Genomic DNA, 15,918 nt, shown 5'->3' on the forward strand with positions numbered 1-15,918 from the left:
TCTGAAATACTAGTAATAACTTTTTTTTGTATAGCACTTTTTAAAACACACAGTAGTAAAGTTTCTCACAGTTATAGAAGCCACACATTAAATACAGACACAATCAACATACTGCTTGGGTCCAGCTGATCACAGGCTGAGAAGGCTTTATAAAAACGAGATCACCTCTGGTTTTAAAATAAGGATGTAGGAATGTTAAGAGACCTGATGATCGGAGAGGCTAGCTGCTGTTACAAGTTATTAGTATTTCTGCTATATAAGCAGAGCCATGTATCTATGTAAGTTAATAGAATTTTAATTCTGAATTTTGCTCAAAGGTAATGAAGGGAAGCAAGAATCGGGGAGATATGCGGATGTCTGCTAGTTCTTATTGGCAGCCTAGATGCTCCAACTGCCTTCTGGACCAGTTGAAGTCAGGCTAAAGAAGACTGAAAGACACACGTTGAATAGTTACAATAATCAACACAGTCCTAACAGTGATGACGTCCTCTGAAAGTCTCATTAGGAAATTAGGAAATTAAGGTTCTTTAATATATCTGTGAATTGCTGTGTATTTATTTTTATGCTTTTATTCTTTTTTAAGTCCTTACTTGCTGTCATCTTGGTGTGATGGTGTCTTGGGCTTAATTTCTCCTCTATGACATTGACTGCTAGCATATTGTTATTGAAAAGTAATGGAGGTATAGTATTTAGTCTTTATGTGGTTAAAAAATTTTTTTTTCTTTGTTCACTTGATTTTTCCCAAGTGAGCGCTTGTCGGTAGAGGCTGACACGGTCAAGGTAGGAACAAGGGTCGCACTGAAATTGCAAACCATCTAATTTGGTGAGAGCGCCCTGCCTCAGTGTCACACACAGAAGCTCTGCCTGGATGTGTTACATCACCAGAGGATGGGATGCAATAAGTGCACACGTCAATGCAGGAAAACAGGCAACCGTGTGTTTGCCTGTCCTGCTGGATTATCCAAGTGTTGCATCATTGACCCAAGGCAACCGCTGAGATTTAAGCTTTGAATGATCAAAGTCCTATCAACAAAATTTTGCCAGTATTGATGGTGTCTTTTTTATGTCCTGCTCTGTGTGGTTTATACAATTCTTTTTCCTGAATGAAACAGGTCATATTCGCTTGTTGATTTCCACTTCAAATGTGAGCTCTTCAGTATCGTGAATCTAGCCCTATTTTGCACACTGGGTACAGTACGGTACTTAAAAAAAGCCTTGTCAAACCGCGAAACACAGCAGAAAATAGCACAGGTAGTGTAAGAGCCCCTTCCTGTTCTAACGCAGCCATGATTTGTGTGAGTGGTAATGATCTGTGTCATTCAGCTTCTAACTGGGATCTCACTCTGCTGCTGACTCATATGCTTTTTATAGCCGTCTCTGTCATTCCACTTTATAGCCGCCGCGTGTGTGTGCGCGCGCGCGTGTGTGTGTGTATGTGTGACAACACCGTCCTGCTGGGAAAGAAACAGAGTGTTGATACTTCACAGCATGTTGAGTTAAAGTTTTTTACATACCCGGGAGCTTTAAGCCAATATGAGTATACAGTTAACGTGGCACTTCATTTATGAGCCAGAACTTGGGGATACACTCGTTGTGGCTCAAGACATCATTTCATGGCCTGTGTTTAGTAGTATATTAAGGCTAATAAAAAAATATGCACACTTAATGAGTAATGTTTGGAGCTTCCTACTCAAAAGCAGCCATTTTACTGTTTTATGAGCCCCATTTTAGAAAACACACTCATTCACTTCAACAAGAGTTGAAAAGATAAAAAAATTAACACATAATATCTTCACATATATACACATAGTAGTATAGCATAAAAACCTGAGACAGGAGAAGGGGCTAGCTTGACTCTTAACAAGAACTAAAGGGTATGGGATAAAACATGATATAAGACATCCGGTATTTGGTCAGTTCTTTAGTAAATTGGTAAATAAGTTATTAGTTATTAAGAATGAATTAGAGTAGTTGAAAAACAGCAGTGCATATGGGAGCTGCTGTAACAGGCTGCTGCTCAGGAACAAAATAAATAGATTATTTACTCTTTTCAAATGTAACATAATTGACTATTCAAACATGAAGCTACATTAGCTTATCATAAAATCTAAAAAGCAGCTCTCTTGCTTTTTTGTTCTTTTTTTTGGAAAGAAGAAAATTAACAGTTTAAGTCAATTCTGTAACATAAATAGTAATTTAGCTTAGTTTAGCATCACAGCTGGAACTGAAGCGGGCTAGCTTGGCTTCTTTTAACAAAATTAAAACAATATTCTTCATCTTTCTAAGATAAATGTGAAGTTAGATAATGTTAGCATATGAAACAGAAAAAGGGGGGAATCTAGCTTTAATTTTTCTGAATTTAACAATATTAACACAATTTATTTCATGTCTCTAAATTAAATATGAAGCTAGATTAGCTTAGCATTAGCATAAAAGCTAGGACACAGGGAGGGGACGCTAAATGTTAGCTACCTTTCATGTTTGAACTATTACCAGTACCTGGAATTTTTTGACACTTTCTTCACGTTAATAGTATTGTATAATAATACATAATAAACAAATTATAAATAATAAAAAAATACATCAATAATTCTTGAATGAATTTTTTTATTTTGCACACCATAATAGCTGTGTTGGTCACTGTCTGACAATGTCTGTGATGTCAACACCACTGTCACAGTGTCTGCGTACTTCATTATTAAATAATAATGTTAGATTATTATTGGTTATGGTTATGTTACATAATATGTTTGTTTGCAACAAGTTTCTCTGACAACAACTTATCCCACGGCCTAATTAAAATTACTAATTAAGGATAAAGAAATTAACAATAGCAATGGATAGACATGACAACAATTTAGTTCCCTAATAGTCAGATTTTTTTTCATTATAAAGAAGCAGAATTTAGTGTCTTCTATATTTCACAAAGAATACGTACAGCCATTTATTTCTTTAGATCATCATAATGTAGCCCCACATTTTTTTCCTCTTGTTGGTCTGCACTTGAAAGTAGAAAATAAAGGCACAGTGGGGTTTTTTACGAGTGCTAGTTTGATGTTGAACGTGTTTATATATTGTTGATTTTTGTGCTATGCTACCAAATGAGTACCGAGCAAACAATTACATGTGTCTGCAATTCAGCAGCTCCTCTTGTCTACAGACAAGCTCTCCCACAGTCCTCTCTGTGTTAGATGACAGGCATGCGAATGGGAATGGTGGGGGAAGCCCTGCAGCCCGGGAAAGCAGAATGGAGGATGAGCTGCTTTGCATGTCAGATTTACAGGAGCTGTCAACCTGAGAGCCGCTTCTTGTGAACAGCTCTTGGTTTTGGTGGAATGACCAAAAACTGACCCTTTTTTACAATACAGAAGTCACCAGGAGTGTGTGATATCCATTTGAGCTGAGGAGTGGATCCCCTTTTAGCCAAGCAGAGAGAAGTTATTTGTAGGGTCTTTTTATTACATCGTAAATGTGACTTTTTTCCTTTCTGGCTGCTAACTTTTGCAGCATGTAGCACCAGAATAGCTCCGTTAATCTTTATCTTTCAATATACAGCACAGTTGTAACGCTACCTGCTGGCTGCAAAACCAGTGACACCCCCCCCCCCCCCCACATGCATTCCCTGCAGAGACACAGTTGCTCCGCTGTTTGATTTGAGAGTGTTTTTTGCTATCCAATTGATTGATGCTACATGACAGCACACAGGCAGAAAACCTCCCCTGAAGGCATCAGATGCACTTTTTTCCAACCTGCCAGTTATTTCATGTGGCAAACAAAAGCATTAGAACTAAAATCATTAAAATCAAATTGAATTTACAATTAAAATACACATTATATTCTCCCTTGGCTTTGAATTCCATTCAATTCAATTTGATTTTATTTATATAGTGCCAAATCGCCGCAATAGTTACATCAAGGCACTTTATATTGTAAGGTGAAGACTTTACTATAAGGCTGAGAAAACAGTGAAAACACCAACTATCAGATGACCCCTATGAGCAAGTGCTTTGGCAACAGTGGGAAGGAAGAACTCCCTTTTAAGGAAGAAACCTATGGTAGAACCAAGCTCGGGCCATTAGGCTTGTGTTTGTTAGTTGCGATTGTAGATGCCAGTTGTTTGTAATTATTCAGTAGTAAATGCATCCCTGCATTACGACAGTTAGCTCGTCGGCTATTAAATGCCTTTAACACATCTACAGTCTTGATGGTTGTGAGGTCAGGACTCCACAATGAAGTTCTGTCATTGTTAGGTTGTAAAAGCTGGTTAGTCAGTAACAGACAGGAACACTTCTTCATCATCCTGCTGTCCATTGTCTGTGTTTTCTATTCCCTGCATTACAGTTTTTCAAGTTTCACTACAACTTCGAGAGCAGTTGGCAAGTGGCTGCAGACATGCCAGCTTTTCAGTGACTGATGGTTGCCAGATGGTCGATGGCTGCTCTCTAGACCCGTGTGACCCCTAACAATAGTTGATCCGTACTTTGCAATTAGGAGCCTTTACCCAGAAATAGTAGATAAAATAGTACTTATGCATTGAGTCTCATTTACCCAATCACACAGATTCATGTAATGCTTTTATCTGTACCTAGGCACTTTGATCTAGCATTCATGCTCTCAATAACACTCTTATTGATACATCTGGAACAGTTCGGGGTTCAGTATCCTTCCCAAGGACACTTCGATACATAGACTGTAAGGACGTTTTCCCAAATATAGTTTGTTTCCTCTGGTCCGAATAAGTTGATGAATTTGTAGCTTTTTCCTGTGGTTTGGTTTGTTTTAGCACAGAGAAAAATCCAAGTCAAGTCCAAGTGAACCAAAATGTGTTGAGAATTTATGTTCATTTCACAGCTAGTGCTTACCCATACTGACCCTTGCACTTTTATGATAACTTGCCGCATCCCAGAATACAAAGCATATGTGGTTACGAGACCTCTTTTTTTTTTTTTTTTTTAGCTCACACTTGTAAGGTAGACCTCGTAGTAAGTTTGGATTAAGGTCGGATCACATTCACACCATAAACAAACCGCTCTGGAGTTGAAATCAACGAAAACAACTGCGCCAAGACTCTTTGGAGGAGGTGGTCGCGGTGTGGTTCTTTTGGTCCACATTTCAGCGATTACTGTATTCACACCTGCACAAACAAACCGCACCGAGCTTGATTGCAATGGACTAAACACCACAGGTATGAAAAGACCTTAAAAAAAACCTAAAATCCTATTTTTAGACTGCCCGTTCTACCACCTAAGTCAACCTTAAAGAAAGAAAGAAAAGCTAACTAGCTTTTCCCAAGTGAATGTGCACCATGAAAATGGACAGGTGGCCTTACTTTTTTAAACAGCAAAAGACCAAACCCACAGTAGTCAGTGCTATAGAAGTTAAGTGTCTTGTGTAATAGTTAACAAGTTGTGAAGTTTAAAAACAATTAATGCACTGCATACTGTAAACAACCATTGGTTGTTCTAGCATTAAACCTCAACCTGTCTCATATAATAGTCATCACTGCTGACACTTATCTGGCAGAACATTAGCACTTAAATGGGATTTTTATTCTTATTTATTCTTCAGCTTTAAATAATTGGCTTGGGAGAAAATTACTTAAATTTCTAGAGTTAATACCCAAAACACAGCGACTAACCGACACGTGATGTGTTGTCAGGTGTGGCATCTAAACAGGACTGAAGCTCTTTGTGCAAATAGATGGGCTTTTGCTGAAATCAGCTGCAGGGAGTAAAGCCCTGGTGGAAGCAGTTGCCAGCTTGGTGTCTTTCCTGTCTGTGTCTCTGGGCTTCAGTAAATTGTACGAAGCAGACTAAGCTGCATGGCGACAGAGGCTTTTTGAGTGCCAGGTTCCCATTCACACTGATCACACATTAGACTGATCAAATCAGACTCCAGGCCTGCTTCCTGACTAACTCAATTTGCTCTTGTACGTTTCCCTTTTCACGCTGAGCATACGCACGCACACATTTACACACACACGCAGACACACATAGACCTGCTTGCACGCTTAAACATGTGCACACAAACAGACAAACCGACAGAGAGTGGGGCAGTACCCATTGAGCTCTAATGAAAAGCAGAAAAAGCCGTTACCTTGGCAACTGCCAGCATACATCTTCAGGAGGACCCAGATTTCCTGTCTCACTGCGATCGTATTGTTTTGGCTCTCTTTTGATAGCCGCGGTATCCCTAGACGGATTATCTCACGGCGGTGAGAATTTATATAAAATGATCGCAAATTAAACAGCAGCATATGCGCAGACAAGAAGCCGGCACAGTGAAAATCCTCGGTCACGGATTTTACACGTCACACTCCAACAAACTCTTGAAAGATAAACCCCCATTCATTGATCTGTCTGATTTTTATCTTGGCCCTGAGCTTGTTTTTTCCTCTGTACGTTGAGCTGTTGAGCCACTTCACCGTAACAACGCTTTTACCAAAAACAGAGAATCATGGGAATTACACTGTTGGTGTGGTCTATCTAAATTACCCTCCAAAAAACAAAGAGGTGTAGTCACTATAGTCCACAGCAGTTTGTTGTTGTTTTTTGCAAGTGTGAGCTTGGATTTAAACAGAGACAGATTTTCCCTCTAAATCCCAAACAGCATTGACTTTTTTCCCCTCTCCTTTTGCTTTGACGGATGAGTGTATTTCCTGGAAATAAGCCCAACAGTACAGTATGTTGCAGATGCATGTAGAGTGAACATGAAGTCATACGTGTCTGGAATATATTAGATTTTACAAAGCACATTGTTCTCATCATTATGATTCCCATCATCCTAATCAGATTATTATAATTAATATAATTGCCTGTGCACTGTTTGTTATCTTTGTATATTGGCATAAATAGGAAATGAGACGCACATGTGGGAGGCCAGTGCTAGAGGTGAAGATTTACCTGGGTACAATTTAAACAAACATCTAAAACCACGAGGAGTCGAACCACAGTGACAGCCCCGCCTCCAAAGCATGGATGTCTCTGTGTGGTTAAATAACACGGAGGGATAATTAACTGTGCCTGCACCATTTTGTCTTTCCCTTTGGATTTTTTTGTTAGTTTTGTTTGTTTCATTTCGGAGGTTTATGACTATCATTACACATACAAAATTTTTGATTTTATTCACATCTATTATTTAAAGGCCCCATCACTTTTGTTTACTTTTGAACAGTTTTGTATTTATTTAGTTTGCCTAAATTGTTAAAGTTGTTTACTTAGTTTTTCACTTAAATATTTAAAATCAGATTCATTTTCATGATTAAATTGAGTTTAAGTAAGTTAAATTTTTGAAAAAAGAAGACAAAAAGCTAAAGTTTGCTACTTTGTTATTTATTAAAGTCTGAAGGTGGATGCTTCTGGAAACTGGCCAATCATAATAGAGGAGGGGGAAGGCCTTAAAGAGACAGGCACAGGCTTACATTATCACACGTATCAAGGGATCAATTCTAGATTAAAAATCATTTCGTAAATTCAAAAGATGATGGCGCAAAAATCAATATATAACACTGCCATATTATTGGATTGTATTGATACTGGTGAGCATCTACACGGTAACTGACAGTTTTAAGGTTAACAATAAAGAATAGTTTTAGTGCTAAAAATATAAAACCAAATTTTAAAAAATGATTACAATAGAAATAAAAGAAGAATGCAGTGATTTGCAAATCTTATTAACTGACAAAATGTACAATTTGAAGAAAAATATATGATGCCAGAAACACACTTCAGAGAAGTTGGGGCAGACCCATGTTTAACACTGTGTAGTATCACCTCTTCTTTTAACAGCAGTAAAGCTGCTGCAGCAGTCCTGAGTCTTCTTTGTCATGGTTTTTGTCTCATGATGCTCCAAATGTTTTCAACAGGTAAATGGCCTGAAATGCATGAAGCCCAGTTCACCACCTGGACTCTTACAAAAGCTACAAAAGCCATGCTTTTGTAATAGATACAGTATGTAGTTTGACATGGTCTCCCTTGAAAAAGATTTCATTTGGATGGGACCATATGTTCCTCTAAAACGTGTATATACCATTCAATTCCATGAGCACTAATGCCCCCCCATGCATTCAGCGACACAGGTTTTTTAAGTGTGTGCCAATGACAAGCCGGATGGTCAACATCCAGTTTGTCTGGCCACAGGGTAGTTTTTTTTGCTTTGCATTAATCCATTTTAAATGAGCGTTGGCTCAGAGAAGATGGATTGTATTCACATATTGCATAATAGAGTTTTATTTTGTTTGCCTACAAAGCGGGGTTTTCAGCATGCACAAGCATGTTCCCGTGCAGTCCTCCAAAAACGCAACATCGTGTAGCTAGAATGGGCATAGGTCGAATGCTGATTGGTTGAGAAGTGGGTTGGAACGGGGAAGAGAGCGACAGTTTACCAGGAAAGGGAGAAGTGTGAAGCAACATTAAAGATTAAAAAAAAAAAAAAAAGCATATCACAGGCTCCACCACGCCCAAGATGGGCTTTTATTTTCATTTTCCCAACTTTAAAAGGCTTCATACTAATGTGGAACATTGGTGGTGTTCCCCTTAAAACTCAGATTGCGTTATTGCAGCATTCATTAGTAAGTGCAAAACTTGGCTCATGGCAAGATTTTAGCATTGTACTATTTGGTAATTACATGACTGTTGGTAATGGTTTGTTTTGTCTTTGATTCATCACTTGAAAATTGCTGTTGTACCTCTATTGCTTAAATGTGTCAGGCAGCCTAATGACTCTTTTAGTGGCTTTCATCACTTAATAGCAGCACATTTCCGCTGTTATTTAACTGACACAGCTTTTCATTGCATGTCTTTGTGGCTTCCATGAGACAATAATTGAAAAATTGTGTTGCCAACTCCAGGTAGAGCAAAGAAAGCTGGCTCATAGGAAGCATGTAACATTGTAAGCAGTCCAAGGAAACAAAAGCATCCGGTGTGTGTCCCATCATGCCAACTCTTTTTTTTGAGGCATAGGTTTATTCAGCTTAAAGGTTCCCAGCTAGCTACAAAGGTAGATGGGATGGGGGAAAGTGCCTGTCCACCTTTAAAGACTGTGTTAGAGGGCACTTATCGAACTTACAGTGATCTTTGGTCCCACCGGGTTGGCGCAGTAGGCGGTGGGGTCCTAAACAAATCTGATTTCAGTCTCTGCTTGATATCGTCTGTGCTCTTTCCCCTCTCCTGTGTTAATCCCAATAAAACACACAAAGAAATGGCTAAGAATGAGAATGAATACAGACTGTGGTATGCCCTCGGTTCATTTAGTTTTGCTAAGCTTTCCAAGCTCGAGGCTTTGGCTATTACATGTCACCATCTGTCTCCTTATGCACATAAGTCTGTGCGTTTTGTATTACATCCTGCCTCACAGTGAACTAAAGCAAATTTAACTTGGAAGAAGACGCAGGATGAAATGTGGTGAGTTTATTTTGTGCCATTTGGTTTTGATTGCACTGGCATGCAGCAAGCAGCCAAACACACCACAGCAGATTAAAAACACCCCTTTGCTTTGAAATAAAGTCTCGTACGTTTTTGTCATGACTGTTTTTTTTCTGTTAAACGATTTTCCATTTGGCTGTTTCAAACACGCAAAAAGTCCCCCAGAAGGGGGCAGATGTTAACCAAACCCTGTCCCTAATCCTAGATGAGTCACTGATGACATCGTGGATATTAAGATATTTAGTGCCTTTAATGGCTTTATTGGAAAAAAAGTCCTGCCTGCCAATGATTACTCTGTATTTGGCGTAGCTTTGATTAGCTAATCTTTGAACAGTAACCTCTAATATCCCAGTGGCTGTTAGATTGATGTGTGAAGTGTTGCTGTTCTATTTTGGTGGAAAAAACATGTGACGCTTAGTGGACCTCTAGATATTTATTTGTTATTGTGAAAGCTATTTGAACCAAGGGGAGGGCCAATACCCAGCAGAGACAAATGCAGTAACTTCCTCCAATCCTCTTGTGGACCATGAACCTGCATCTATTTATGTAATTTTCTTGCCTAATTCTTCTTCCTCCTCCTCCTTCTCCTCCTCAGGCGGCCTATAAGCCCTGGCTGTGTGCTCAGTATTTCCCCACCACCCAGCAGTCCTGCCAGAAGAAGGTGCCGTGCCACCAGTACTGCCTGGAGGTCCAGCAGAGCTGTCCGTTCATCCTGCCCGATAACGACGACCTGATCCACGGTGGCAGCCCCAGCTTCATCTGCACAGGTTAATACCCACTTCCTGCCTAGTGCCACTTCGTGTATCCTGGAGATGAGTGCAGATTGTGTGTTTGCATGCGTGGGTGTTCATGGGGCCTTGTATCCTCTTCACAGAAAAACCTTCTAATTTAATTTATGCTAGTGAATAGCTGGTGAGTAGCATTTTGCAAAAGGACAGACAGTAATAAATCATCCAGTGTGTGTTTCTCTGTATTGACTGAATGGTGTCTCACCAGGAAAACAGTGAAGTGGTTCTAAAGGCTTTCTGATGACATCTAGTGGTGTTTTTGAGCACTGCAGTCCTCATGCAAGGACGTTTTAACAACACATTTAGTCCTTCTCTCAGTATCTGCTGCAGATTTGTTTTATTCTGTAATAAAGGTCAGCTTCACGGGTTACCTGGATGAGACTGACAACATAAAACATTTCAACACCTAAAGGGTTAGAGGTTTGTGCATGCTTATAATGGATGGAAGTCATGATTTTATTTTTAGTCACCTCAAATTTTGATTTTCAACTTTCGCTGTGTGATGATTCTATGAAAGTATACTGGGGTTAAACAGCTGAAAACAATTCCTGCAGTGCTAAATGAGACTGTTGGGTCAACTACAACCAGATTCCAAAGTAGTTGGAATGCTGCGTGAAACTAATTAAAAACAGAAAGCAGTTATTTGCTTTTAAAGCCTGTATTGAACTGAAAATTATACAAAACACATCTTATCAAATTATAGCAAAAAGTTTTCAAAACATTGTGACAGAGGCATGTTTCCCTTTTGACAGCAAATTTTAATTAAGTGTCGTCAAAATTTAGGCATTGAAATTATTTTAGTTTTAGTTGACTAAATATCATTAGATGGTAAATGGCCTGTATTTATATAGCGCTTTACTAGTCCCTAAGGACCCCAAAGCGCTTTACATATCCAGTCATCCACCCATTCACACACACATTCACACACTGGTGATGGCAAGCTACAGTGTAGCCACAGCCACCCTGGGGCGCACTGACAGAGGCGAGGCTGCCGAACACTGGCACCACCGGGCCCTCTGACCACCACCAGTAGGCAACGGGTGAAGTGTCTTGCCCAAGGACACAACGACAGAGACTGTCCAAGCCGGGGCTCGAACCGGCAACCTTCCGATTACAAGGCGAACTCCCAACTCTTGAGCCACGATCGATAGACTACATCCAAAGTTGATGAAGCTGAGTAAAATAGAAAGTCTGAAAGTTAAAGTGTTAAAGCGTCTGGTCTTCTCTTCCTCCCAAGCGCTGACATTTGTCTCGTTTTCTACCTGCTCCTGGGGGGAGATCAGATGTGCGTATTTGACCTGCACAAGAGTATCCAGAGTATTTTAATCTTGCTTTTATTAGTTGATGAAGGTGTCGATGCATTTCATCGTGTGTTAGTTTTTATTCAATTATCGTCTTGTTTCTGTTATAAAAAAAAAGGTTACTGAGGAAAACTGTGATGTGAATTATTTTTGGTTTTTACAAAGCTTTTCCTGCCCTTTTGGTGTCCCTTTCCAACAATTTTTTAAAAATACCATTTGGGCATTAGCACTCTCACCTCTGAGCAGGAACGTTTGACGTCCTGTTTGACCGTGTTCCCTCCTGTGAGTCTCCGTGGATTTCCAAAGTTCAAAGACATGCATGTTAGGTTAATGTGAGTGAATTAAAGAATTCCTGATGGTTATAATAAGTTAGTTTGCCATAAATTTAAAAATATGCCATCAAAAATATTAATGGCTGCTGTAAGCAAACTGTGAGCCACAGTGAAATACTTTGTGAAGAGAAAGGGGCAGGTGCATGCAGGTGTTCTAGAATCAACAGGAAGTTAGTCATGCTAGTTTAGCGCCTGATTTGTGTCGGTAACAGTCAGCAGTTCCAGCAACACGGCTGTCTGCGGCGCTCAGCTTTTGGAGCCAATTAAGTGACTTCCAATCCTCTTTGCCTGCCCTTCCATGTTTTGCTTTAAAAAACTGCTTTAACATCTCAGCTAAATGTAAACACCCAGCGGTGATACTCACATTTTTAGTGTGGCTTGCACTATTCAAACATATCATTATCCTAGAACTCCTTCGTAGCTACAATCTAGATATTATTAAATTTCTAAGCCATCTTCAGTGTTGAACTAATCCAGCGCTACACTATATTGCCAAAAGTACTCACTTGTCTGCCATCAAACGCATATGAACTTGAGTGACATCCCAGTTTAATATGATGTCACCCAGCTTCAACTATTCTGAGAAGGTTTTCTATAAAGTTTAGGAGTGTTTATAAGAATTTTTGACCATTTTCCCAGAAGCATATTTGTGAGATCAGATACTGATGTTGACCTGGCTCAGTTTCCACTCTGTTTCGTTCCAAATGTGTCCTGTCGGGTTGAGGTCAGGATTCTGTGCAGGCCAGTCAAGTTCTTCTACACGAAACTGACTCATTCATGTCTTTGTGGACCTTGCTCTGTCTACGGGTGTACAGTCATATCCTATCACGGTACCACGCTAGAATTTACTGAGCTCCTGAGAGCGACCCATTCATTTATGTATGTTTGTAGAAGCAGTCTGCATGGCTAGGTGCTTGATTTTATACATCTATGGCCATGGAAGGGATCGGAACACCTGATTTAAATGATTTGGATGGGTGAGTGAATCGGCAATTTAGTGTAGTCGTCCATAAACTTATTGGTGCATTGCAACCAGGAGCTGCTAAAATCAAATTGGCAGTGCTCTTTGCAACAACAAATAGGGCTCACATTATGGCATAAATCTATGTGAATCCACCATAATCCAGTCTGCATCTTTCAATGCACCATGGGAGCAGATCCAAAAAGATAATCCCCCAGTTCAAAGTGACAAAAAGCTACTTGTGGTACACTTTAAATATTTTACCTACACTACCAGCATGGCAACAAAAGCAGCATGACCTCTTACATTAGTGGAATATCGACGTAGGAAGGGTCGATACCTCAGGTTGGAAGGGTTGCAGGTGGAAATGAGTCGTACCAATGTAAGATTCAACAGCAAACTCAAACCTAATCGTTTTCATAATGTCTCTTAAAGATGATAAAAGGGTAAATCATCTCACTTGTCACAGGTGCAACAGACGAGTCAGGTGAGGTGTCAGTCCACACAGAGAAGGGGTCTAATCCAGCAGCCCCATCAGTCCTCAATCTGCTCTCATCATCAATCACATGCTCTCTACTTATGCTTTGCTTTAGTTAGAACTAAGTGAGCTTCTCTCTCTGCAGTTTAAGCTTCCCCGTGCAGATGATCACAGCAGCCATGGTGTTTTTGTTCTTTCTTTCTTTTTTTTTTTATAAACATGCTGGCAAGTTAAGACTTCCAGAACCATCAACTGATGCAGCAATGCGCTCCCTCTGTGCCGTGGTGAGCTCTAATTGGAGTTCATTTGAGGGTCACCGTGTCTGGTTGTGATTAGAGCCACACGCTGAGGTCTAGTGCGTTTGATCCGTTTACCGAGGCAGCAGATGAGCAACAAGGTGGCTGGTGTTAGACAGATCATTGTCATTTGTGCTCCATGTGAGCTGTTTATTGCACGGTTATTTTTTTCAACTTTTTAAAATTATTATTATTAAGCAACTTCACAGAAAGCCACCATAGAGATGTATCAGATTTAGCTAAAAAGGCTAAATGGAAAACAGTCTCTCTTTACTCTTTTTGTCTCTTTGTATTAGATAATTACTGTTAGCGTTTGACACATACTGATAACATTACCTACAGCCCCTAAAAATAACCAAAACATGCTGAGGACTCTCTTTGCATCCTTGAGCAATCAATAAAAATTTCAGTTCATGTCCTTCTCAGCTACAAAACCTTTTTTCGCATCTTGTTGTTACGTTGGTTTTTCTTCATGGATCCAGTATTGATGGGTGAAGCTGAACTGTCTGATATCACTGGCTGCAGTTGGAAAATCGCAGATATTAATGGATTAGTGAGGTATGCTGACCCTAATGCACAAATTTGACCCCCTTTTACATTGGCTGGTTCATTATAACTTGGGCTGAGCACATTACTTTTATTGCAGGAGCCCTACAATAAGCCGCAAATGTGTAAATATGTTTTGCACAGTTGGAATAACAGCAAACAAAATTGTTCATTTTGTCAGCTCATTTATCACCAAGAAAAATCAATCAGCGTAATTCATTTGTCTTTGATTTGGAAAGAAACGAACTCCTTCACCAGGCTACAAGACGGCGTGAGACCGGTTAGCTTAAATGTTTAAAAGTCACATTAATGATGTTAAAATGTGTTAGTGTCACATCTTGAAGCAATTATGGTGTCACGACTTTAGTTTCTTGTGTTTCAAAGTTTGCAAAGCACTGAATGCACTTTTACATTTAATGGCATATTTATGTATTTATGAGCCATTTCTTATTTTTGGTTTGGTTCCTTCTGGCCTTCCATATGAGCGTGTGAACAGCTGATTGTGAAGCAAAACAGTGGAATACAGAACACAGTTGGTATATCTGCTGTGAGAACACCAAACTACCAGTGACCCCCTGTTATAAATACAAGTGCACAGCAGGGGAACCTCAGCTTTTTCATCCAGTGTCTTCTCTTTCTCAGGTCTCTTGGGAAACCATCCATCAGACAGTGAGGCGGAGTGCTGCGACGTCCGATGGGACTCCAAAATGGACAACCCTTCAGGGGGCACGCTAAAAAGAACTGCTTCTTCCTGCCAGCCCGTGGGGGCTTCGGTCACTTCCGCCGCCACCCCGAGACTGTGCAGCGGGCGACTGAAGATCTGCCTGCTGGCCCTTGTCCTCCTACACACTGTCATTATCATTTCAGCCTCCCATAATTCTTCGTTGGTGGGCGTGGCTGCCATTTTCTCGCCAGAGGAAAGTGCTTCTAATGAGGAGTGAACCTTGGGGTTTAATCAGGGCTGGAGCTTGCGTAGAGCGATTGTTGACAGGGAGGAAGACGAAGGCTTGTCATGGCTGCCAGGGACACAGCTGGTGAGATGTGCTGGAAATGCCTCCACAAGCCTGCTGCCGATGAACCGCCAACCACAGGAAGTGGGAAGGTTTTAATTGGAGCGGAGGGTGCTGGAATTGGACATCAACCGGAGAGAGATGTTTGAGAACCACCACCCCTAAAAGAACTGACCTCTTGCCACTTGAAACCTGCTCATTGTTTCTATTCCATCCAAATGTTTTCTAGCATATTGTCCCCCCCCCCCCCCCCCCCCCTCCCCTCCCTTCTCTCCACCCTCCTCCGTCTGTTTTCGATGTGTGTGTACGGATAGCATGTCAGAGGAAAAAATGGACATCGATGAGGTGTGCACTCTCATTCGTTACTTTTAGATTTTTGCTGCACTTTCTTTCAGGTGCCAGAATGTTTTTGACATATCAGCTGTTTCCCACTTCTTGCTCTCCATCACCTTAGACGGATCTTCTTTACTACCTTGTATGTGATGTTGCTCGAGGGCCGGCTGGGACCAGCTCCATCTATCACTTGTGGATCTTGTTTCCCAGAAAACAAAATGTATGTGATTCTGTATTCTGATATTCAGCTTGTGTTTCTGTCAGACTGGACCTTTCCTCAACCCCTTATGACAGTACATGCCTACATATTTTAGGACCTTAAGTGCTCTGAGACTGGCTCACTTTCTCCTCTAGCTTGTTGGGTTGTTAAGCAAGTTAGGAGAGGTGGAGTGGTTACAAAAAAAAAGAAAAGGTGGTGACAACTCAGCTCACGATTGCATGGTGTTGCAGG

At 40.4% G+C, this 15,918-nt stretch overlaps 1 protein-coding gene across 1 annotated transcript in view; it reads left to right on the plus strand.

Annotated features, from left to right (window-relative positions):
* Window positions 1–15,395, plus strand: part of nalf1a (NALCN channel auxiliary factor 1a) — a 48,130-nt gene extending 32,735 nt beyond the window's left edge. Inside the window, exons 2-3 of the mRNA XM_004573279.3 lie at window positions 10,018–10,189; window positions 14,767–15,395. Of these exons, the coding sequence (XP_004573336.1) occupies window positions 10,018–10,189; window positions 14,767–15,065 (471 nt within the window). The 3' untranslated portion in view covers window positions 15,066–15,395. The remainder of the gene's footprint in view (window positions 1–10,017; window positions 10,190–14,766) is intronic.
* Window positions 15,396–15,918: the final 523 nt, after the last annotated feature.

The sequence above is a fragment of the Maylandia zebra genome, linkage group LG23, assembly GCF_041146795.1.
Source record: "Maylandia zebra isolate NMK-2024a linkage group LG23, Mzebra_GT3a, whole genome shotgun sequence".
NCBI lineage: Eukaryota > Metazoa > Chordata > Actinopteri > Cichliformes > Cichlidae > Maylandia > Maylandia zebra.